Raw genomic sequence first — 24767 nt, 5'->3', positions numbered from 1 at the left:
CATAGTATAATATAATATGTATTATATTATACTATAAAGTATTACATTAAATTAGTATCATATATTGTATAGTATTAGCCATTATATTACTATATATTTACTATATGTTATATATTGTAGAGCATTATATAGTACCATAGTAAGTTAATAATACATTATAGTGCTACAATATTGTTACTTCAATAGAAAACTATTACATAAGATTATATGTACATGTATATATATATATATATATATATATATATATATATGTGTGTGTGTGTGTGTGTGTGTGTGTGAGTGTGTGTGCGTGTGTGTGTGTGTGGAAGAGACTACAAAATGCCTATGGGTGAAAATAAACAGTATTTTCTCCCATACGCTCGGCGTCGTCCGATTTTTTTGGACGGCGTGGATTAAAGACCGTCACAGACATAATATGTCCATGGCAGTCCGTCACGAATATAGCATGTCCGTGACGGGATTTTTTTCACGCAAAATTGACGAAAAAAATATACGGGGACCGCCACGGCTCTCGTAGATACGTGGCGGTTTTTGGGCAAAACCGTCACGGACATAGCATGTTCGTGACGGGGGCAAAACACTGTAGCAATTATCCTATAAGCGTTTTTAAGACTTTTCCGATATCTATGTATATAGGGATTGTATACAATGATACCATGTACCTTTGATACAAGGAGGTCACAATTACTTATAACCATTCGATGTGAAATTTGATAGCTTGGGTGTGTCACAAGGTTCGAGAAAATTTGTTTTGAAGTTTGAGCTTAGTCAATAGAATAAATGCTACTACCCAATTTTACATCCAATGGTCAAGATTAGTAGTGACCACCTTGTACTTGTACCAAAGGTAAATGGTCTCATTGTATACACACACACTCTCTCTCTCTCTCTCTCTCTCTCTCTCTCTCTCTCTCTCTATATATATATATATATATATATATATATATATATATATAGAGAGAGAGAGAGAGAGAGTGAGGGTGATGGGTCTCTATTCTCTAGATGATAGGACCTTTGGCCAACTAGGCGGCCATCTCCACAATTTTTAATATTGATTGTAATTGACCTTTTGAGTTCTCAAGCTATGATGCTCGATTTATGGTTGGTGCACTCTCCCTCTTTTGAGAATTTATTGCTTTTTGTAGATTCTTAATGCATCAAATTAGTGAGATCGGAAGAGAATACCATTCTCCTACTTAAGAGAAAAGGAAGATAAGTTCGAGACTTCGAGTTCAACATTGGTATGCAAGGAGGGCTAGCAGTTTAGGATGCACTAGTGATATGGTGTCAGGCAGACTAGATATAGTCATTTTCTTGCATGGGCAATGTAGACTGGATTTGTTCAAGTTATCTAACATGTTGGGATCATCGTTGGGGGCAAAAAGCGGGAGTGGGAACCATTATTTGCTAGAAGATCCCTAGTTAGGGGATAATTATTTGTACAATAAATATAATAAGTTACTAAAATTCATTAAAAGTTGAATATAAATATCATCATTATCGTCAAAGTCTTTTCCCAACTAATTAGGATCAGCTATACGAATCTTGGTCCGTCATTATGCTCAATTAATGGCCATACCCTCAATGCGACCATAAGTCCCTTATATCTTTTTTCATTGCTTCCAACTATGTCCTTTTGAGCCTACCCCTTGCCCTTTCCGAGCCTTCCACTAGAACTAACTCGTACCTCCTAAAAAATGTAGTACTGGATTTGCGCCACACATGGTCAGCCCACCTAAGTCTACTTTCTCTCATCTTATCACCTATTGATGCCACACCTAAATTCTCCCGAATATATTCATTGCAAATTATATCCCTTCATGTCTTGCCACTCATCCATCTCAACATCCTTATCTCGGCTACACTCATTCTATAGGTATGTTGTTTCTTGACCGCCCAATATTCTGCCACTTAAAGCAAAGCTAGCCTCACAGTTGTCCTATAGAACTTGCTTTTCAACTTCCTTTGTAATGTGGCGATCACATAAAACTTCGATTACACATCCACTTTGCCCACCCAGCTCTAATTCATGCGACATCTTCTTCAATCTTTCCAATTTCCTGGAGTATCAATTCATGATATCGAAAGCGCACTCGTTTGGGTATTTATTAACCGTCAATCTTAACTAGTTCCTCGTCTCCTATTATTACTAAACTTGCATTCCATATACTTTGCCTTAGTCCGCCTAATTTGAAGACCTTTAGATTCTAAAGCATCCCTCCAAAGTTCTAACTTTGTGTTGACGCCCTAGGTTTCATTGATCAAAATTATGTCTCTACAAACAATATGCACTACTGTACCTCATCTTTTAGGTTCCTAGTTAAGTCATCCATAACTAAGACAAAGAGGTATGGGTTCAACGCTAAACCTTGATGTAGACCTATTGTCATTGAAAACTCACTTGTCTCTCACTTAGTTGTTCATACACTAGTTACAGTTCCCTCGTACATCTCTCACCAAGTCGATGTAGTGTCTAGAGACTCCTTTCTTTTCCAACATCCACCAAATCAAATCTCGAGGTACTCTATCATAAGCTTTCTCTAGAGAAAAAAACTTCAAAAAAAGCTTAAAAAAATTAAATATAAATATATAAGTCTATGTTTAGATGCATATCACAAATCTAACAAAAACCTTAGTACCTCACAAAAATAAAATTAAGACCTAAGTTAGACAAAATACTACTATGCAAATACATGAAACATATTAAAGGGGTCGTCACTCGGTGTCACGATAAAAGGCTCGGATAGCCAGTGCAAGAGCACGGGTTTGGGTCCTAAGAGCGCACTTTGTGCATAAGCTAAAGGTTAAGACACTTTCAAGCCCACCCCTCCCGATACCCTGCTTAGGCAAGACCATCACCGGGTTACGGCCCTTTTTTTTTTAAATACATGAAACATATTGGTTTGACACTAAAAAAGTGGAAAATAAACTATAGAACTACATATGATATAACTAGTGCATCTATATTCATGAATTTATACACCATTGCATAGACATTGATCAATAATTGATAATAGCAGAGATTAAAAAAAAAAAGCGATTGAAAATAATATGTATATATAAAATAAAGGGTATACAACTATAGATTATATTCTAATGAAGCATAGTACAAAATAAAGATGTACAGACCATATGAATGCGTGCACTAAAAAATTGGGTATAATGAAATCCCCCAACCGCCCATGGAGTGGGTGAAGATGAGGCAATCAAATTGAGTTTGTCCCAAGAGGCAGATCGTTGCTGGGGTCTATTAGGACCAAAGATGCCAAGAATTTCAAAAGAAACTTGTCAAAATTTCAGTACAAGAAAAGGGAAACCGAGAAAGTCCCCACCAATTTAGATAGAAGGGTATGGACAGTCGGGTCTCTAATGACACTGATTCCCTTGGAGGCACCACAAGCCTCCAGGGTCACCAATTAAGAGGGGTGTCCGCCCCAAACGCTTGAGATTTCAAGAAGGGTATGAGAAGATGATTTTGTTTCCAAGATGGCAAAAAAATCTAGAATGTTATATGGGAAGAGTAAGGACGGCCCTCTTCTTGTGAGGGTCACTAAGACCACATTTATTCCCTATAAAGAACTTCATTTGGAAACAACATATGCAGAAGCCAGACGTTTGGAGGAACATCAGGAATAGAAGACGAGGGGAAGAAGATTAGGGTTCAGACCCCTGCAAGGGTCAAACCTCAAGGGAGACAGTCGGTCACTAGAAGAGTTACTCATTATGTTGTCCTATTTAGACCTGAGAAAATCTGCAATGTCCAAGGACAGGCCATAGTACGAGAATCTCATAGTGTGGAGCATATTTTCGATGAAAGGTTCTTTGTCAATCCTCTTAAGCTCGAAGTTGTCCTGAAGGGGAAAAAGGGGGATGCGGCTAACCGAGTCTCATGTCAAACCAATGGCATTAGCTTGGCTGAGCAACTTCGAGGCAATGGGGATTGAGGAGAAATCTTGCAAGGTCGTAGGAGATGAAAGAGGGTTTGGAGTGGCAAGTCAGGTGACAGAGAAGTAGAAGGGAGGAAGACATGAAAGAGGGCTCTGGGGGAGCAGCTGGGAAGAGCTAAATTGGGGCCAGGGGGGTTTCTCAAGTTTCAGCTTGGACGTGGAGGGAAGAGTTGGGGCGGTTGAGGCCAAGCTGAGGGAAATAAAGTTGGGGGTGGCAAAAGGGAGGGATGGAAGCTGAGTGGAGGAGGTGGGAAAGGATTATCCAACGGAATAACACAGGAGTGAAAAGGTGGAAATTGGTGATGGTAGAAACTAATCCGGTGGTAAATGGACCAAGGCATTGCACGAGTTAAGTCCTAGAGCATTGATGAACGACAGAGGTGCGGACAAAGAATGGAGACATAGCAGAACTTGTGAGCCTGGGGATACATGATTTCTGAGAACGTAAAGAAGGAACCTGGGATGTACATTGGAGGCACGGCCGCTATGTGAGGAGGTGGTGAGGTGAATGGAGAGGGTGGCCAGAAGTTGTGGTCCACCATTGTCTTTGCCAGGTAATACTTAAGACAACATCCTTGCCTTCGGTAGGAAATACTTAAGATAGTTGATATTGCCTCTAATATCTTTCCCATAAAATACAAACTTCACACAAATCTTTTTTTTTTTTTTGGCAGGATTTAGCCTTACTTCGAATTGCCATGCTAGAACTTCTCCCCTCCCAAAAATAAAAAAAAAAAGAAGAAAAGACATCTTCTAAAACTACAGCAACCAGTCCATTTAAAGTCAAATCTTGTAACCAATGTTCTAAGAGCCGACATAGGTAGCATAAACTACCATGGAAACTACCAATTATCAAAAAACAAAGTAATACAAATTAGTAATTACAAAAATGTGGGGATATGCCACCTTTTTCTTGTATTAGTAACTGTAACTAAGTAATTAGCGTTTACAAATATTTTGTAAAAAAAATCTTCCTAAGCAATTACAAACAACTACAAAGGTAATATTCCTAAACAATATTATGCAAGTAATATTGTTTATTTTGTGGATTTTTTATGAAAAGTTCGTAATTTAATAATTAAAGAGTACAAATGCATAAAGATTGGCCAGAACAATTAAAATCAATCGCAATAAAGGTAATAATCGTATATGCTGTAAGTAACATTATTAATTTTGTAGATTTTTTGTGAAAGTTTTGTACTTCCATGACCAAAAGATGCAAATGGGTCAGTAAACCTTAACACAATGAAGAAAAACGTGCAAGATATAGAAAGAAAAAAAAAGAATCAAATACAAACATAATGAAAACTAGGAAAATTCTTGAAAAATAGGTAAAATACGGAAAATCAAGTAGGGCAAAAAAAGTTATAGTTACATATGAATTGCACTAAAATCATTCTAATTGTGCTTTTTCATTATTTCTAGATGTTTTTCAAAATAATCAAATATAAAAAATTGTAAAGAAAACAAATTCCAATGATGCATAGATTGCAAAAAGTAGACCACGAACAATCTAATTGGCATTCAATGGTGTAAATCTGGCCCTAAAAATTCCAAGTTTCAAAACCCTGAAGAGCTGCCCAAATTGTTCCCAAAGCATTCATCCTAAAACTTCGAAATGGATTGCTTTTCAGTTCAACCAATTTGAAGATCGAAAATGGGTTTTTCCACACGCATACACACCAAAGAAAAGAAAAGAAAAATGCAGATCTTGGATATATGAGTTTTTGTGAAGTGTTTTTGTTTTTTTGGGTTGAATCTAGAAGGGGGATTTATAACGTTAAGGGAACAATTTCGCCCTATTAAAAGCTTTAGCGTAACCAAAACAACGAAATATTTACTTTTATTTTCTGACAGATTACACTAATAGAAAAAAGAGTCAGACTCGGCAAGCCCCTAAAGACACACCAGAAGCTCGCAACGTCCTTATCCAGACAAAAAATCGCCTATAAAGGTTTTGGAAATTACTTTCAAAAGTCCCCTACATGACCATTTAGGTCCCCTCCTAAAAAGGTCCTCTCTCCATTTAGTATGTTTTGGACTATTCCATCTATGTCCTCCCAAAATTGTCTATTAATTATATATATATATATATGTATATATATAGAGAGAGAGAGAGAGATTATCAGACATGTAGAATGGTTATCCTTTATAAATAACAACATAATAAAAAGCAAAATTGAGTTTTTATCGCCATCACAAGGGGAGATTTAACACACGTGTAGCAGTAATAGGAACTGGATAAGAAGAAATAAACGCATGCATCCTGCTGAAGTGACAAATAATTGGAGTTTTCTCCTTCTTCATTGTTCCTATTATGTAAATATTATAGTTTATTTCTCTAATTTTATTTGTCCTCTTCTTGTTTGTCTTCTTTTTCCCTTTGTTTTACATGCCTTCGTACCTATTTACAGGAGAGAGAGACAGAGCGATAGAAAGAGGAAGAGCATTGATTTATAAGTGGAATATGTGGCAAGGCAATGTTCCATGTGGAGAAGTGAGTGGGGGTCCAAATGCCAAAGAGAAAAGTGAAGCATTGATTAATAAGTAGATTAGATGGCAATATGTAAGTGTTCCATGTGGTAAAGTGAAGTGGGGGTGATAAAAGCCAAAAATGAGAAATAGTGAAAGGAGAAAAATGATAATGATTACAACTGATAAATGTACAAAAGAAGAGGGCCAAGGCACCTTGGCGAGAAAGGTGCCCACCTAAGTGAGAAAGGTGCCCACCTAGGTGAGAAAGATGCCACCTAGGCAGGCGCCTAGAGGCTACACCACCGAGGTGCCTGCCTAGGGGCAGGCTTAGGGGTTTTTAAAGCTTGGCCACCTAGGAGGCTAGGCGGTTGAATTCTTTAACACTGTTATAACCCAAATACCTGATTGAGGGGGAAAAGGAAATCATGAACTTTCATCCATTTAGCTCTGTAATAAATACAAAGTGCAACATTTGCTAGCAATAAGAATCATGGATTATAGAGAACTCTGTCCTGTACTCACAGAATCACTCTTGCCGGACAAGACTATTAACCTAGTTGAAAGGCATCTACAACCATAAAACAAGTTCTTCTATATAGGTACAGATAACGGTGGTTGACACAGGCACAGGGAGAAAAGAGCATACCATTCTTTGGAGAAAGCTGCCCGCAGTAGATAATAATTATTGTCTGACATACTTTAAAATCTCCCCCTCCATGAGCCCTCATTGTCACATAAATGTGCATTAGCACACACAGTTAATGGTCAGCATTCCTATGTAATCATTAACTAATAACCAATAGGTTAATATGCAATTCTCTCTTAATTATGAAAAAAGGTATTAACTCTTATGAATTGAATTCACAATCCTACTAGCCACAACTACAATCTCATAATTGCCGTCCAACAAGTCCTGATTTAATATCTAACATACTGAATCTCCAATTGAAGATATTGTTTTAATGGTAAACATATTTTAGTATATCACTATATCTTCTATGAATCTAAATAAAATCACAAAACATATGAGAGTACCATCTCAAATAGGCCTAAAGCAATATACCTTCAGCTGCTCCAAATGCGACATTAGCCTCTGGAACAATGATATAGCACCTGCTTGATCAATTTTTTGGGTCAGAAGTTGTATCTCATTGAGGACACTAGTTTTCCTATGATCCTGTAATGTGGAAAAGCAGAGGTGACGTGAGAATACACAAATATGAATCTGAGAAGACGACAAATGAAGAAAATAAGAATGGAACTCATAAACAAAATCTAAGAAAAATAACAGAACCAAGCCCGTTTTCAGAGTGACCTTCATCTAGAAGTTGAAAATTATATAGGGGTTTCCTTTCCTCCATTCTACTTTTCCTGGGGGGAGGAATTGTTGGGTAAGGGTAGCATTGGGTATTTGGTTTTAATTGGCTTCAATCTGTAAATACAAGAAGTACAACATCGGGCACACATAGGTCCAAAGCGTACCTGCTCACTCAGGCTGCCATGTAACACTTCTATGGACTTTTCTGTATCAACTAGCAACTCCTGAAGTTGATGCACATTAAAATTCTCCTCCTCAATTTTGTACATAAGGACTGCAACCTAAACTTTTGTCACATAAGATATGGGAAAAAAAGTTAAAACATGAGATTTTCAAGGGCTTATTTTACAGAACATTCCTTGCACTGCAGATGCATGACCATGGAAAGATGCACTTGTCGCTATACACAATACATTGCAGGTGCATCCCTACATGAATCATACTCCAATGGCTTGGCCAATTATCAAAAATAAGTTTAGTAATGAATAGATGTGTATGTGTGTCATATGTGCACGAGTGTGTAATTTGTCTGAAGCAGAACACAGCTATAATGCACCCATGCAAAATCATAAGTGACAAGGGGAGAATTACCTGATGCTGCGGATCTTCATTATATTCTCCGTCAATAATGCCACTGTTCATTAATGAACTTTGTTTATTGCCCAAATGCAAAATTTCTGTTGGTGCTCTGGAAATAAACATTTCTATACACATCAAAATGCAAGAAAACTATAAACAACAGCGAGAAACCAGATATTATCTCTTAGAAGCAAGTATGCTTCTCCAGAGGTGATACTTCCATTCCCAAACACAATTCTTAGGTGATTCCCAAGCAGTTCTTATTCAAAATTCTTATTGAAAGTAAAAACAGTAATGAACAAAAACAAATTCTTGAAGAACTTGAGGCCCTTGATGCAAAACAAAGCTACAGATACTCTGTGATAATATAATAGACTCCTATGATATCATCAAATGCTTATTGATAATGATATAATCGTCTTATTTAAAATAAAAGTGGTTTCTGTCTTCAATAGTTGATAGATATCCAACTTGAAAGTCGATGGCTACCCTGTAGAAATACATAGCATTCAGGAAGGTAAACTGATCACCTTTGAACTCCTGAACCATTTTCTGCCGAAGCAGGGCATGTTTCGCTGAAGATGTGTATCAATCAGTTAGCTTCTATCACAGGTAAAAAAATTAGAAAGCTCATGAGTAATGAAAGAAAGGATAGCAAATAGAGTCATGAACTCTATTATTATTATTATTATTATTTAGATGGTGACAAACATTACCTTTTCTGAGCCATTCGATGCAATAATTGATGAAAACTGGATCCATTAACCCCTGGAGAAACATCCTGAAACAAGAGAGATAGAAAGCATCATGAATTTGAAATCTACACCACATGTTCCACATTTGACAGTGTTATTGAGAACATACATTTCTTTCTGGATTACTGGAAGGGTCTTCAAGCAACTCAAAGTGGTTTTGAAACTGTAGGTGTGAATAGCGCCTTAGCTGATACAACAAAAATTGTAAGAAACTAAGAACTGGTTCCAGGCACTGTTTTAAAATAGACAATACAACATTTATAATACAATACAATACAACCACACCAGTGTTTAGTTAAAAAATGCCACCAAGCATGGCCAAGGATCTGTCTCTCCAGAAGACAATCAAATAAATACATCAAAAGGATAAATCTGCAGAATGCAGAGGAATCAGGGCATTAAGAAAAATGGTTATCTTAGAACAAAAAGAATCCAACACTGATAAAACTGGACAACTATAATCAGTCAAGAATTAATCTTTTCATGGGATGCGTGGGGATGCTAGAGGTAGATTATAATGGCAAACTTAGGGGTCATTTCATTCATTGGAGATCCATCTCCACGAGAAAGATTTCCAAGAAACTGGCTTCATACCTTCTTGGGCATGAAGATGCTTCCCCACCAAACCACGGAGATTTCCCAGATTTTGTATAGCGACAGGCACCATGGAGATTTCTCAGAGAGAAATTTCCACAAACCAAACATAGGAATTGGCTTGGTCAATGGAAATCTCTGTCCTAGAGAGAGATTTCAGACATACCAAACATGCCTCTAATCTTTAGGGGATTTGCTCAAAACCTGAGTTTGATGCCTCTTAAATAGTTAAAAAGATTAAAGCGATGTTTAAAAAACGGTACTACAAATTATGATTCATTGTCTGACCTCTATGATATATGTGGTACATCATTTACATGTTTTGGCCCATCATAATTCATAAAGAATTCACCAATGAGACACGTACAACGAAACCAACAGAAGTATTATCGAGAGATGACAAGAAAACAATTGTTTCAAACAAAGAAGGCAGTCCTCTCTCATTAGTTGGCTATGCATGAATGATCAAATCAACTGATACACTTTATTTCTCAAGTGACCAAAGTGTACAATTTATATTGCATTATAAATCACAAATGTCCAATATACAATCTATATGGGTATAACAATCATAAGCAATCATATCTGATGCACAGTCTCACCTCAGCCCCCAACTCTTCTCGCATAGTCAAAACACGACTTACGATCCATTGGATTACGGGATAGACTCCATCATAATCTAGGCCTTGAAGCTGATGAGCATGGAGAGGAAATGGGCATTCCATAGATCGTAATGCTGCTTCAATGGCCTCACCAACCTTACTGTATTTCAAATGCCATCAAATCAAAACACTACCTAACAGCATTACCAATTAAGAACAAGAAATATTAGTGTACAGCACAACGCAACCAAAGACAACCCGTTATTCATAGTTCCAAATGTGTAAATTGAATTGATAACTCAGAGCACATACATTATCATTGGAAGATGCCTTCCCAAACAATAGACCATAACTTGCACATAACTCTCAGTTTAACTTAACACAGAAGGTATTCACAATAACATGAAATCATTGAAGATCAATAGAAGTATTAATCCTAGAAAAAGGACTATATTTTTATATTTTATTTCAACAATTTACAACCAAAAGATCGCAACCAAAAGAGATAAGGAAAGATAGAATTAGTAAGGGCATTCCACATATGATAGGCCAAATCGTAGGAAACTGAAAATCAATATTTATGTTGTCATTTATAGCAGGGTGTGGTTGGTATAAGGCCGAAGTAAGACACACCTTCAGATACTGCCGAAACATGCTGTTTCAGTTTCAGAAATCTTTGTGATAGCCTAAATTTTCATCTCTAATTATAAAAATTAAAGATTCAATAATAGTGTAGATCGCGCATATATATGAACACTTGAACATTAACGGTCAAGATAATACATTAGAAGATGCACTATTTCCGAGGCTTAAATTCTAGTTTTTCTCATGTCCATACATCTTGAAGTCGAGATGATCGAATTGAGGGTTTTTCAATATCGAAACAACCTCTTCTAGTGTATTTTTGAGGTGCGCCTTAATTTGATTGTCGAGTGCCCTAGCCTTATACAAACTTTTCCTTCATAAAAAAGGTAACTTAAGACAACCGCTGATAACATAAATGACCCAGAAAATGGACATGCAAATATGGTGATGCTTATCATTGTTGACAAGCCAGAAAATGGACATGCAAATATGGTGATGCTTATCATTGTCGACAACAACTAAATCCCTTCTCATTTATTTTGGACAGTTGACCTGGATTACGTGATTGACCAATCTCTAACATGAATATAAAACATGCCAATTCATCATAAGAAAGCAAATACCTAAAATGTCTCAAATGTGACTCTAGAAATATGACATGTATACTGGGGTCGAACTGAAGTTGTTGCAATGAAATCATCAACGAGATTCTAAAAATGCGGTATCATAGTAAAGAGTGTAAATTTTGTGGATCTTCCAGACAAATAACTAGTTTCAAAAGAAATGCTGCAAATTATACTTTACACCTACGGAGAAAATTAAATATTCATATGAAACACGCAATCGACAGTGGATCAATGAGGTACCTCATAAGGGATCAGTTTCTTTTCTTCATAAATTAGTGGGCGACAAATTTTTCCAATCGATTGAAGTAAAATTATCAATGTTCAGAAAGTCTTGAGTAACCGGCCTCAGCAACCTGCTGAGGGGAATTTATGTGCCCAAAAATCACAAATTTTGCTACCAAAAACACTAACATATGATTTATGCTCCTATACAATTTTTTGATTTTTTATATCCCTTAAAAATCACAAATTTTGCTAACAAAAACACTCACATATGATTTATGCACCTTTATGATTTTTGGATTTTTTATGATGATTTTTTATATTGTTATATGCTTTAATTTTCTGTTTTTCGTTTCTTATTTTTTTGAAACATTTCACGGTACAAATCAATTTTTTCAATAACCCATCTTTTATATATATTCTTTCTTCTTTTATCCACTGTTAGTGATTACTTTTTTGAGATAATTCAATGTTTAGTGTTAAAAAGACAAAATTTAGTATAAAAAGGTGGTATGGCAGCCCACAAGATGAGTGCTCCGTATAAAGCAAGATTAGAAATCTATAATTTGTCCAAAAAATATTGAGCGCCATTCTAGGGAAGGGAAGAAGAGAGGTTTGCGGACCCATTGCTCAAAAAGGCGCTAAAATAAAGTCCCAGCCGCAATTCTTGAGAGATCTTTCCTTTGTGAGGCCATATGCTGCCAAATTTGCATCGGCCACTATACCACATAGGCCTGCAAATTTCAAGTATTTTATCAAAAAAGTGCTCCAATCTCCACAGACAAGGAAAAGCATCTGACGCCCACGAGATGACATTTTTGGAGCCCTCCTCAATTAACAAAATGGGCCCCAAAATTGGTTAAACCTTCCTAGGCCCACAAGAAGAGCACTAGTCCCAGCTGTGGAAGAGCCGACGTGAATTTGCCCTGAAAACAATAGCAGAATTTTGCCCTCATGGTCTCCAAAAATACCCTGATGCCAACAGGACTCGGGTTACCATGTGAGTAGTCACCAAAATTTACTTAGTTTGGCCTGTTCTGGTGGTCTCCACGAAGAGAAGTGAAAGATCTGCAGTGGCCTAAAGTTGAGCAAAACCTACCAATCTTGAAAGAAATCTGAGTTGCGGTAATGGCTAAACATTTTATTGTTCTTAGCCCAAAAAATCGCAATTGTTTTATTGAGACCTTTGAGAGCATAAGGTATAGCCTCCTTTCCATTGAAGATCATGTTGTTCCTCTTGGTCCATACCACCTACAAGGTTGCAGTCACAACTACACACCAAATGGAAGATGCCCGACCTCAAATAATGTGGAGGTTCATAGGAAAGGAATAGATGTGAGACTGATTTGGGTTCACCCAATTCCAGTTGAATTTCTCTAACAAGAATCCCCACAAACCCCAAATGACATCACAATGTAGATTGGTTTCTTCCGCTTCTTTGCACATAATTCATCTGTTTGGGATCGGCAAACCCCTCATACGGAGTTGATCAACTGTGAGGGCTCTCTCGGACAGGGCAATCCAGCTGAAGAATTGAATTCGGAGGGAAGGATGAGACCCAAGCACAGGAGATGAGAGAGAGGTCGCGAGTGGGGAAGGCTGGAGGCAGCTGCAATCTTCCATAAAAAGAGGAAACCGAGAATATCCCCAAAGCAACAGGCTTCCGAATCAGTTGGTCAGGCCAGAAGTGGGGAGGAAGGTGATTCATAGTTACCAGGATCACCCAAGAAGGTGGTCACTCCAGCTCCAGAAGCTCGGTCCTGCATTTCAGGACAAGGGATCTTGATTCTAGATGTTCTACGAATTTAGAGATCTTGGTCTGCAAAAATGGGGATCTAGATCCCTGGTTAATGGGATATAGATACCTCTTATCCAAATCATGAGTCCATGAGTAAGTGATATAAAACCTCCACCAAAATGGAATCAAGTTTCTTGTACATTAGTACGGAAGATCACCAGCACATTTTGAGTCTCATGCACTGGCTACCCCACCCTTCCCCTCTCTAACTCCGTAGCCCATAATCTCTCTCTCTCTCAAAGACCATATTTTTTAAAAACATCCGAAATCTGAATTGACTTTCGATATAGAGATGCCCCAGTTGAAAAACATTCCCAATTCCCACAACATCAACCAGGGTTTGAAGCTTGAAGTCTGAACTTTGAACATGTAAGTCATGAAAATAAACACCATAACATACAAGCTGCTGCCATATTATGTTATGAAATCTATAGGTGAAGGAGAGCCACTGCAAAACTAAAGATTCTCCATATCCTACACTAAATGCTTTGCATTTCACTTATTGGAAGCTCTATACGTTTTATACAATTGATCTTTGTCTCTAATGCCCTCTTGTTGACCATATCCCTCATTACAGAGACCTTTGCAGCTTGACGTTTGTTTTCCTCTGAATCTAGAGAGCGTACGACCAGTTGCATGCCCAATCGCATGTAAGTGAAAGGTCCCAAACGAGGGAAAACAAGGACACTGTATTTTCATCAAATACCATAACTTCTTTCATGCCTGAGGACTGAAATTTGAATCATCATTTTGTATTTTCAGTTTCACTTCTCACTTATGAAACACACTCCAATGATAACAAAATTTTAAAAAATACTTTAAAAATGAAATTCTTTGTATTCAATGATGCTTTAATTTTCAAATTCAAAAAAAAAGAGAAACATTAATCATATTCAACGGACTTCGTTCCCGAGCTAGAGTACTCTAGTTAAGTTCTCTTTGGGAGCGTCAACTCTAAGCTGGACAAACCTTGATTCCATATACTTTACCATTTGATCCTATATAAATTTGGATCGTACTCCCAGCTTATTGGGATCGCAAATCCTTGAACTCATAGTGCATGGATCTTGATCCCTGTCCCATGGATTTCCGTGCATCTCTCAATCCCGAGGTCCAGTCGCCAAATCTAAGATATGTTCTCACTCCCAATCCTGGTAACTATGAGGTGGAATGTAGTAGAGAGGAAAGGGAAATGAATTCAAGATCTAGGACCAAACATTCGAGGAGTCCGGCAATTCGAACTAATCCGCAACTACTGCTTGAGGGTCATAGGCAATAAGGAATAAATTGTGCTCTCTTGAAGGGTGGAGTTCCCGATCCACAAATCAGTTCAAACCCTGACTCTATTGCCTTACCCTGCCCTAAAGCAAATGTTATCCCGAAAGAGGTTGTAGCTCGCTATTATACTTCGCCATGCCCCAGAGTACCAGCCGTTCTCAACACCTCAAGGGAGCCAAGCCGAGGCAGCAAGTTTATGATCAAATTTCTCGATGAAGGAATCACAAAGATGCTTCTTCAGTTTACTAATGACAAAGAAGTAAACCAAGGTAGGTCGACAATAGCTGGTCCACTCCACGTCCGAGTTGGTCGGTCGGCCAGGTCATGAACCACCCTTGCCTCAAAAGCAACACCCATCATTTTAGATTTCACCATGTTATGCTTGAAGCCGGTGCTAGCTCAAAGCATTTGAGGAAGAGGAAAAGGTGGCCCACCTGCTAAGGGGTAGCATCACAAAAGACCGAGGTGTCATCTACATGTGAAGATGAGAAATAACCTGGCCTTGATAACCGATAGTAGTCACTTGGTAACCACTATTGGTACATTCTCTATGTAGACCTACTAAAGATTTCAGCCACTATCATGGAGAAAAAGGAGAGGGTCACCTTTATGAAGGCCCCTAGAGGAAAGGAAGACACCTTTAGGGGAGCCATTAATGAGGATGGAGAGGGACGGATTTGAGATGCAAGCACCAATCCAAGTTCTCCATTTCTCATCAAAACCCATATTTAAATGGTTCTCATCTAGGATTGGCCAGTCGACATGGTCACAAGCCTTCTTCTAATCGAGCTTAATGACCACCAAGGATCCTAGAGATGTGTCTGGAATGTTTACATTCGTGGTTACTACTGTGCCATAGAGGATCTACCGATCCTTGACAAAGTTCCTTGAGTCAAAGAGATGACCCAAATTAATGGCGCTTTCAAGTGAGAGGATGGGACCCTCACAAGAATCTTATAAGAGCTATTGAGTAGACAAAGGGGCCTGAATTCTTTCAGGTCCTTTGCCCCTTTAACTTTAGGGACCAAAGCGATGAAGGTGGCATTCATAGCCCTCTGAATGGCCCCTCCTTGATGGCACTCCAAGAAGAAAGCCAGGTATAAGAGCGAAAGGCATCCCAAAAGATATAGAATAGCGCCACCGGGTAACCATCAGGACCCAAAGATATTGATGGAATTCCATTACGTATTTTTGTTTTTACTCATATCTAATTACTTTTAAATAACCTTTTACAATTTTCTTTTGAAGTTTTGGGCCTATTTTGGTGTTGTGCAAGACTCGGCCAAGTCCAGCCTGCCCGAGCTGAGTTTTAGAACATTGAAAATTACAGAAAAGTGAATATAAATTCATTTTTTTCCAAACTATACAAAACTTCAAATAGTCACCATCACTAAATCCATGTAACGTAAACATCCAAAGAAGTTCAGAACTATCAATCCCAGAAGTAGCATTCATAGTTACAACTAGGTAACCTGTCTTTCTGATCTTAAATCAAAATTTTCCAAAGCTAGACTGGACAAGCTCTTCAATGAGTTTGGACCTGAATTGGCCTATTGTATAGTACGATCAACCACTGGATCCACATAACCAGTCAGATCATAGATGTAAATCAAGGTTTCAAAAAATGGTCTGCCCAATGCCTAGGTGCCCAAGACACCTTTGAACCACACACCTAGACCTAGGCCTAGGAGGATGTACCTGGGCAGGCACCCAAGGACGTGGGTCTTTTCTTCAATTTTTAGAGATACTCAAAAGGGCAAAAGGGGTAATTTTGACCCCGAAAAAAGTTTAAATATAGGGGTTATTTTCAACCCCCAATGTTCTCTCAATCTCTTAGCTATACCTATGAAGAAGCTTCCCAAACTTTTCTTTTCTCATTGGAATTATTTTTAGGGTACTATTGGAGGTATTAGAAGACTTTTGAGGTGATTAGTAGCTAGATTGAGGCCACAAATATCAAAGATGGAATATAGAGAGTTGAGACTATTACTAATACATAGTCTATTAGACTTTTAATTTTTTTTAAATTTTGTATGGTTCAAATTTTGAAATTTTGAACAAGTTTATTCTCAACATGTGATATGATATATGTTTGTATATAAAAAAATATGATACAATATTTTCAAATGTAATAATTACAAAATTGACATAAATATATGCATACGCGTTTGGACAACAGCACATATATGTATATATTTAGAGAATGTGTACTATAGGGTGCCTAAGGTTGTAAGCGCCCGCTTGGGCGCTGAGCGCCAGGACAACCACCTAGGGCCACCTAGCATTTTTTGAAACCTTGATGTTAAGGTTGTTCAAACCGATTGAACTAATCAATGGGCATTTCTTATTTTCTTATTATCAGATTGATATTCGCATTTTCCTCTATTTTCTTGAGTTTTTGTGCAATTGGTTGACTAAGAAAATTTACATGGGTTGTATTTATTCTTTGACAGAGCAGAAAATATGTTTAGGGAATACCTAAAAGAATCATAAAACTAATTGAATGGTTCATGATACCAAACAGTTGTAAATCGAGATAACCCAATCACCCCTTTTGAGCAAATCGGGATATCTCAAATCCCACTAGATGTGGTGAGCACTCCACCACAATGATTTCAACACTCAAATAATATGCCCAAGATGCAATAACAGTGAAATATAATTGGGAAAAATATAACAACAATGAAACAAGCAATATGGGAAATCTTCAAAGCACAACTCAAATGAAAATAGAGAGGGACACGCACATATATGTGGTTCACCCAAAATGGGCTACGTCCACGGGCAACATGGCAAAGGCGTATTCACCATCAAGAGAAAAACTTACAAGATTGGGGTTATATAGAGTTACCTCATACAATCTCAAGGAATGCTCAAACAAAAACTTCCAACCACAAACCACCTACAAACGACTCATTTCTTGGATTCACCGATGCCGTGAAGAAATGCCGACAAAATGGCCCAAGATCAGCCCCAAATGGTGGTGCTAGGGTTTTGTTGCAAAACCTCCAATTTCCAGCCCCCAATCTTCTCTACAAGCTCCCTTTTCTCAACAAAAGAGTTCACCCCCTTTTCCTCTACGTTTCTCTATCTAGAAAAACCTTTTACGAGCCTCCACTAAAACAGCTTCCTTTTAGTAACAAAAATACCCCTCACCATAGTGAGAAATACCACATAGGGTGGTGATTTGGCATCACCTCCCAACAATCTCCACCTTGATGCAAAATCACACCCTTGTCTTCCCAATCCACCACTTCTTTTCTTTCTTGAAACCTCGAGAAGTTAGGCTCCATTCTAGCTGCTCTACTTGGATGGTCTCTGTCAGCATAACCGCAAGGTTGTCATCGGTCTTGATCTTGACCAATCGAACTCTTCCATCTTCAATAACTTGTCGGATAAAGTGATATTGAACAAATATGTGCCTCGACCTCCTGTAGTGAACCGGGTTCTTGGCCAAATGGATAACACTCATATTGTCACAAAATATAGTTCCATGGGCTTGCACATAATGCCCATCTCACCTATCAACCCTTGAAGCTACACAACTTCTTTTGATGCCTCCGTTACCACCATGTACTCGGATTCTGTACTTGACAATGCTACTGTATGTTGGAGCCTTGACATCCAACTAATCGGTCCATTTGCAAATCAAAAAACAAATGCTGTAGTCGACCTCCCTCTATAAAGATCACCGACAAAATTTGCATCCACAAAACCTTGTATTGGGATTGAGCCCTTACCAAATGTGAATGCATAACTACTTGTACCTCTTAAGTACCGAAGCACCCATTTTGTTGCTTCCCAATGAACTTTTCCGGTGTTTGCCATAAACTGACCTAGAACTCCAACCGCATGCGCGATATCCGGTCATGTACATACCATGGCAAACATTAAAATTCCAATCGCATTTGCATAAGGAACCTTAGCCATGCTTCTTCTTTCTTCTTCCGTCTTCAGACTTTGCATTGAAGACAATTTGAAGTGAGGCACTAGGGGTGTCTTGTCCAGCTTTGCATCTTTCATGCCAAATTTTTCAAGCACCCTTTGTATGTAACCCTTTTGACAAAATTCCATTTTGTCTATCCCTTTCAATTTCAATCCCAAGGATTTGCTTTGTTGGCTCAAGATCCTTCATCTCAAATCTTTTGATCAAAGAAGTCATGAGCTCATCAATTTTTGCCTTATCTTTGCACACCAAAAGCATGTCATCCGCATATAAGACTAAAATCAAGAATGTACCATCATCAAAGAACTTTAAATAGATGCAATGGTCATACTTACTTCTTGTGTACCCAAGGCTCAACATGAACATATCAAATATTCTATACCAATGTCTTGATGCTTGCTTGAGCCCATACAAGGACTTTTTTAATTTACATACAAGTCCTTCTTTGCCTTTCTCTATGAAGCCTTCCGGTTGTTGCATGTACACTTCCTCTTCAAGTTCTCCATGCAAAAGAGTTGTCTTCACATCCATTTGCTCAAGCTCTAAATCATGCATAGCAACTAACCCAAACACCAAGCGAATTGAGACCAACTTGACTACCGATACTAAAATTTCATCAAAGTCAATCCCTTCCTTTTGCAAAAAACCTTTTGCCACCAATCTCGCCCTATATCTTTCAAGCTTGCCATCAAGCCCCTTCTTTATCTTGAACACTCATTTACAACCAACGGCCTTTCTACCTTTTGTTAGCTCTACCCAATCCCAAGTTTTGTTTCTTTAAAGGACTAATATCTCATCTTCCATAGCTATTTTCCAATGCTCGGTACCATTGCTATCAATGGCTTCATGGAATGATGTTGGCTCTTCATTTTCATCTATCAAAGCATGCAAAGTATTTGAATCCACAAAATCTTTGTGCCGCCTGGATGCACGAGTTTCTCTAGTAGAGCGCCTTTGTGCCAAAGGCACAACTTCATCATGATAGCCATGTGGTTCTCCACCTTGACTTCCTAATCCTTCATGCTCTTCACTATAACCAATGGGTATATTCTCATAAGGCATAATTGTACTTGATGGAAGTATTTTGGGGATGCCTTGAAATTCTTGGCTCTCTTATTACACTTCTTGGCCATTGTCCTTTATCATCATCCATTTTGCCAAGACCTTGGATTCATCAAAATGCACATCATGACTAATAGTTATTTTTCGGGTACTTGGATCCCATGACCGGTACCCCTTCACACATTTGCTATAACCCACAAAGATGCGCTTCTTTGACCTAGGATCCAATTTGTTCTTTTGGTAACTTGGAATAAGTGTATATGCATCACAACCAAAAATTTTCAAATCGAAGTAGTCACTCAGAGTTTCATACCATACCTGATTAGGACTTTTACTTCCCAATGCTATCAAATGTGATCGGTTGATAAGATAACAAGCCATTGATACGACTTCCGCCCATAATTCTTGTTTTAGGCTAGCATTACCTAACAAGCACCTCGCACGCTCCATCAAAGTGCGATTCATTCTCTCGGCCACACCATTTTGTTGAGGATTGTAGGCAATTGTGTAATACTTAGTAATTCCTTTGACCTTGCAAAATTTTCGAACTCTTTTGATACAAACCCTCCACCATTATCGGTCCGAAGAACTTTGATGTGATGCCCCGTAGATTTTTCAATTTCGGCTTTAAAATTCTTTAATGCACAAAATACATCACTTTTGGACTTGAGAGGTTTGATTCATACTTTCTTGAGAAGTCATCAACAAATGAAACAAAATATAATGTACCGCCATAAGATGTAGTTGATGAAGGGCCTCATACATCCGAGTGAATGTAATCAAGTTTGCACTTACTTGTATGCTTCCCGGCCTTGAAAGGTTGTCTATGTTGTTTCCCATAGACACAATGCTCACAAAATTCGGATCCATCTATTGAAGTGTAGGAATAAAATTTTTCTTCATCAAGACCTCCGTACCCTTATCACTCATATGCCCCAATCTTCTATGCCATAGGCAAAATGGAACTTCCTCGCCTTCGACCATGGAATTCACTTCATCATTTATTATTACGCTTCCCAATAACTTGTACAAGCTCCCAACTAGGACTCATTGCATCACAATTAGAGACCCTTTTGATACTTTGATTACTCCATCTTGACCGGTAAACTTATATCCTTTCGAATCTAGAGAAGAGAAGGAAATCAAGCTCCTTTTTAGTTCCGGCACATGCCTAACATTCTTAATTGCCCGAATAGTACCATCAAACATCCTTAGGCGAACCGAACCCATTCCAACCACCTTGCTAGTGGAATTATTTCCCATGGATACCGATCCTCCTTCACATGACTCATATGAGTCAAACCATGATCTATGGGGTTACATGTGATAGGTGGCTCCACTATCAAGTATCCAATTTTGATAGAATATTGAATTATATGCCACCATCAATACTTCATCTTCAATGAACTCGGATGTAGACTCTTCGACTTGATTTGCTTCATTCTGGGATTCACTTGGCTTTTCACCTCCCGCGTTTGGAGGTTTGAAAGAATTCACTCCATTTCTTTTAAAACAAATCTTCCTTATATGACCGGGCTTCCCACAATGCCTACACATTCTTGTTATTGGGCCCTCTAGATTTTGATCGAAATCTTGAATTACTTCTTGAATGATTCTTCGACGAATCACCCCGTTCATTCGATCGACCTCTTGCCACAAGAGCTTCTGTCTTCGATTCTACAACTTCCCAAAGATGCCTTCTTTCGAAGTTCATCGGCAAGTAGGGTACTACACACCGCGTCCAAATCAAGCGAATCCTCTTTACTACAGCTGAATGTAGTAACAAGGTAAGCAAGTGCAAATTTGATTACATTCACTCAGATGTAAGGGGCCCTTCACCAACTACATCTTATGGCGGTGCATTATATTTTGTTTCATTAGTTTGTGACTTCTCAAGAAAGGTATGGATCAAAACTCTCAAGTCCAAAAGTGATGTGTTTTGCGCATTAAAAAATTTTAAAGCCGAAATTGAAAAATCTACAGGCATCACATCAAAGTTCTTCGGACAGATAATGGTAAAGAGTTTATACCAAAGGAGTGTGAAAAATTTTACAAGGCCGAAAGAATTACTAAGCATTAGACAAATGCCTACAATCCTCAACAAAATGATGTGGCCGAGAGGATGAATCGCACTTTGATGGAGCGTGCACGGTACATGTTAAGCAATGCTTGCCTAGAACAAGAATTATGGGCGGAAGCTCTATCAATGGCTTGTTATCTTATCAACTGATCACCTTCCATAGCATTGGGAAGCAAAACTCCTAATGAGGCATGGTATGGAATCCGAGTGACTACTCCGATTTGAAAATTTTTTGTTGTGATGCTTATGCACTTATTCCAAGTTGCCAAAAAGAACAAATTGGATCCAAGGTCAAAGAAGTGCATCTTTGGGGGTTATAGCAAGGATGTGAAGGGATAACGGTAAATAATTACTAGTCGTGATGTGCATTTTGATGAATCCAAGGTATTAGCAAAAGGGATGACGATAAAGGACAATGGTTAAGAAGTGCAACAACAGAGCCAAGAATTTCAAGGCAACCCCGAAACACTTCCACCAAGTACAATTATGCCTTACGAGCATATACCCATTGATCATGATGCATATACCCATTGATCATGATGAAGAATATGGTAAAGAACAAGGAAGTCAAGATGAAGAACCACATGGCTATCATGATGAAATTGTGCTTTTTGTATATAGGCACTCTACTAGAGAAATTCGGGGACCCGGGTTGCACAAAGATTATGTGGATTCAAATACTTTGCATGCTTTGATAGCCGAAAATGAAGAGCTAATAGCATTCCATGAAGCCATTGATAGCAATGGTACTGAGCATTGGAAAAAGGTTATGGAAGAGGAGATATTGACCCTTCAAATAACTAAGACTTGGGATTTGGTAGAGCTACTAAAAGGTAAAAAGGCCGTTGGTTGTAAATGGGTGTTCAAGATAAAGAAGGGGCTTGATGGAAAGCTTGAAAGATATAGGGCAAATCCTTGGGATTGAAATTGATGAGCTCAAGACTTATTTGAGCAAAAGATTTAAGATGAAAGATCTCGGGCCGGCAAGGCAAATCCTTGGGATTGAAATTAAAAGGGATAGACAAAATGGAATTTTGTCATTATCTCAAAAGGGTTACATAGAAAGGGTACTTGAAAATTTTGGCATGAAAGATACAAAGCCGGTGAAGACACCCTTAGCGCCTCACTTCAAATTGTCTTCAATGCAAAGTCTGAAGATGGAAGAAGAAAGAACAAGCATGGCTAAGGTTCCTTATGCAAATGCGATTGGACGTTTGATATTTGTCATGGGATGTACAAGACCGGACATCGCGCATGCGGTTGGTGTTCTAAGTCAGTTTATGGTAAACCCCAAAAAGGTCCATTGGGAAGCAACAAAATGGGTAATTCGATACTTAAGAAGTACAACTCGTTATGCAATCATATTTCGCAAGGGCTCAACGCAAATGCAAGGTTTTGTGGATGCAAATTTTGCCGATGATCTTGATAGAGGTAGGTCGACTACCGCATTTGTTTTTTGGTTTGCAAATGGACCGGTTAGTTGGATGTCAAGGCTCCAAGACACGGTAGCATTGTCAACTATCGAAGCCGAGTATTTGGCAGAAACGGAGGCATCAAAAGAAGCCGTGTGGCTTCAAGGGTTGATAGGTGAGATGGGCATTATGTGCAAGCCCATGGAACAATTTTGTGAAAATATGAGTGTTATCCATTTGGCAAAGAACCCGATTCACCATAGGAAGTTAAGGCACATATTGGTTCAATATCACTATGTCCAGCAAGTTGTTGAAGATGAAAGTGTTCGATTGACCAAGATTAAGAATGAAGACAACCTTGAGGATATGCTTATGAAGCCCATCTAAGTAGAAAAATTATAATGGAGTCTAACCTCTCTAGTTTCAAGAAAGGAAAGAAATGAAGGGTTGGCAAAGCAAGGACGTGATTTTGCATCAAGGTGGAGAAAAGAACTCCCCCCCTTTTTCTCTATGTTTCTCTCTCTAGAAAAACCTTTTATGAGCCTCCACTAAAAAAGCTTCATACCCCCACCAATATACTACGTGCGGTGGTGATTTGGCATCACCTCCCAACACAAACAAAGGAAAAAAAAACAAGCATCAGAAATGTATGAGAGAATTGACAAAAAAAAAAAAAAAATCTCCAAATGATTCCTTTTTTCTATAAAAGAATCTACAAATAAACTTAATCCTTCAGTTGGATATATTAAGAGTAATTTGCATTTCCATTTGTAATGTTAGAATAAATGTATTTGAAAGTATCTCTAAACAACCCACGCGTTTCACACTGTTGTCTAAGAGTAGTGTCCAGTTCAATTTGCAAAGTTAGAAGTAGAGAGAGGAGAGAGTACATCTTGTCGCCTAGGGTTTGTTCGTCGTGATAGAGGATGTAGAAATTGGGATGAGCGTGAGCGTGAGCGGCGGCAGAGATGCACCATGCGAGGCCCCCAGTGAGCTTGTCGAATGTGGACAATGTACAAATCGTCGCCCTGTAATAACCTGCTGACACCAACAGCTCCAATATTTTCTCGAGGACCACGCATTTCTCTACGTCTGTTTCCATTGCCCCTCCCTCTCTGTCCCTCCAAAACTTCAGTTACCTCTCTGTCTCTCTCCTAACCAAATAGCTCTCTCTTCCCCCTAATCAAAGAGTTTATATAAGGCTACACCCTTAAAGTGTGGACTGAAGATGCATCTAAGCCATCTACTCTTTTTTAAAATTGAAAATTGAAAATTGAAAATCTTCTAATCGACATAGACGTAAAAAAATTAAAAAATAAAAATAAAATAAAAAAGTTGAGTGGTAAAATAGTGCATCGTGTAAGTGGCAATAAATATATATTATATAATATCTATTTATCATCTATTTTTAACTTTTATATCTCATGAGACTCAATAATTGAAAATATCACTTGTAAGCAAAAAGTCTACATCATTTCCATCTTACAA

The 24767-nt window shown here is 38.3% G+C and overlaps 1 protein-coding gene across 38 annotated transcripts in view; it reads right to left on the bottom strand.

Annotated features, from left to right (window-relative positions):
* Nucleotides 1-24503, bottom strand: part of LOC18424979 (paramyosin-like protein) — a 42941-nt gene extending 18438 nt beyond the window's left edge. For 14 of the 38 annotated variants that reach the window (XR_016056297.1, XR_016056295.1, XR_016056296.1 and 11 more), the window contains exons 1-8: nucleotides 24170-24503; nucleotides 10271-10430; nucleotides 9184-9261; nucleotides 9036-9100; nucleotides 8850-8894; nucleotides 8332-8428; nucleotides 7905-8021; nucleotides 7486-7599 (exon numbers count right to left, since the gene is read on the bottom strand). Coding sequence is in view for 35 of the 38 variants with exons in the window: in XM_020661836.2 (XP_020517495.1) it covers nucleotides 7486-7599; nucleotides 7905-8021; nucleotides 8332-8428; nucleotides 8850-8894; nucleotides 9036-9100; nucleotides 9184-9261; nucleotides 10271-10430; nucleotides 24170-24381 (888 nt within the window). In the remaining 3 variants the exon portion in view is untranslated. Of the gene's footprint in view, nucleotides 1-7074; nucleotides 7212-7485; nucleotides 7600-7904; nucleotides 8027-8331; nucleotides 8429-8849; nucleotides 8923-9035; nucleotides 9101-9183; nucleotides 9262-10270; nucleotides 10465-24169 lie in introns of those variants that run through there. The other 24 variants (XM_088867935.1, XM_088867919.1, XM_088867927.1 and 21 more) reach the window with 14 other exon arrangements.
* Between the last annotated feature and the right edge of the window lie 264 nt (nucleotides 24504-24767).

The sequence above is a fragment of the Amborella trichopoda genome, chromosome 5 (genome assembly GCF_054954075.1).
Source record: "Amborella trichopoda isolate Santa Cruz 75 chromosome 5, AtrichopodaSantaCruz75HAP2 v2.0, whole genome shotgun sequence".
NCBI lineage: Eukaryota > Viridiplantae > Streptophyta > Magnoliopsida > Amborellales > Amborellaceae > Amborella > Amborella trichopoda.
Note: the sequence above shows the minus strand (reverse complement) of the source record. Positions and strands in the feature narration are given on the sequence as shown.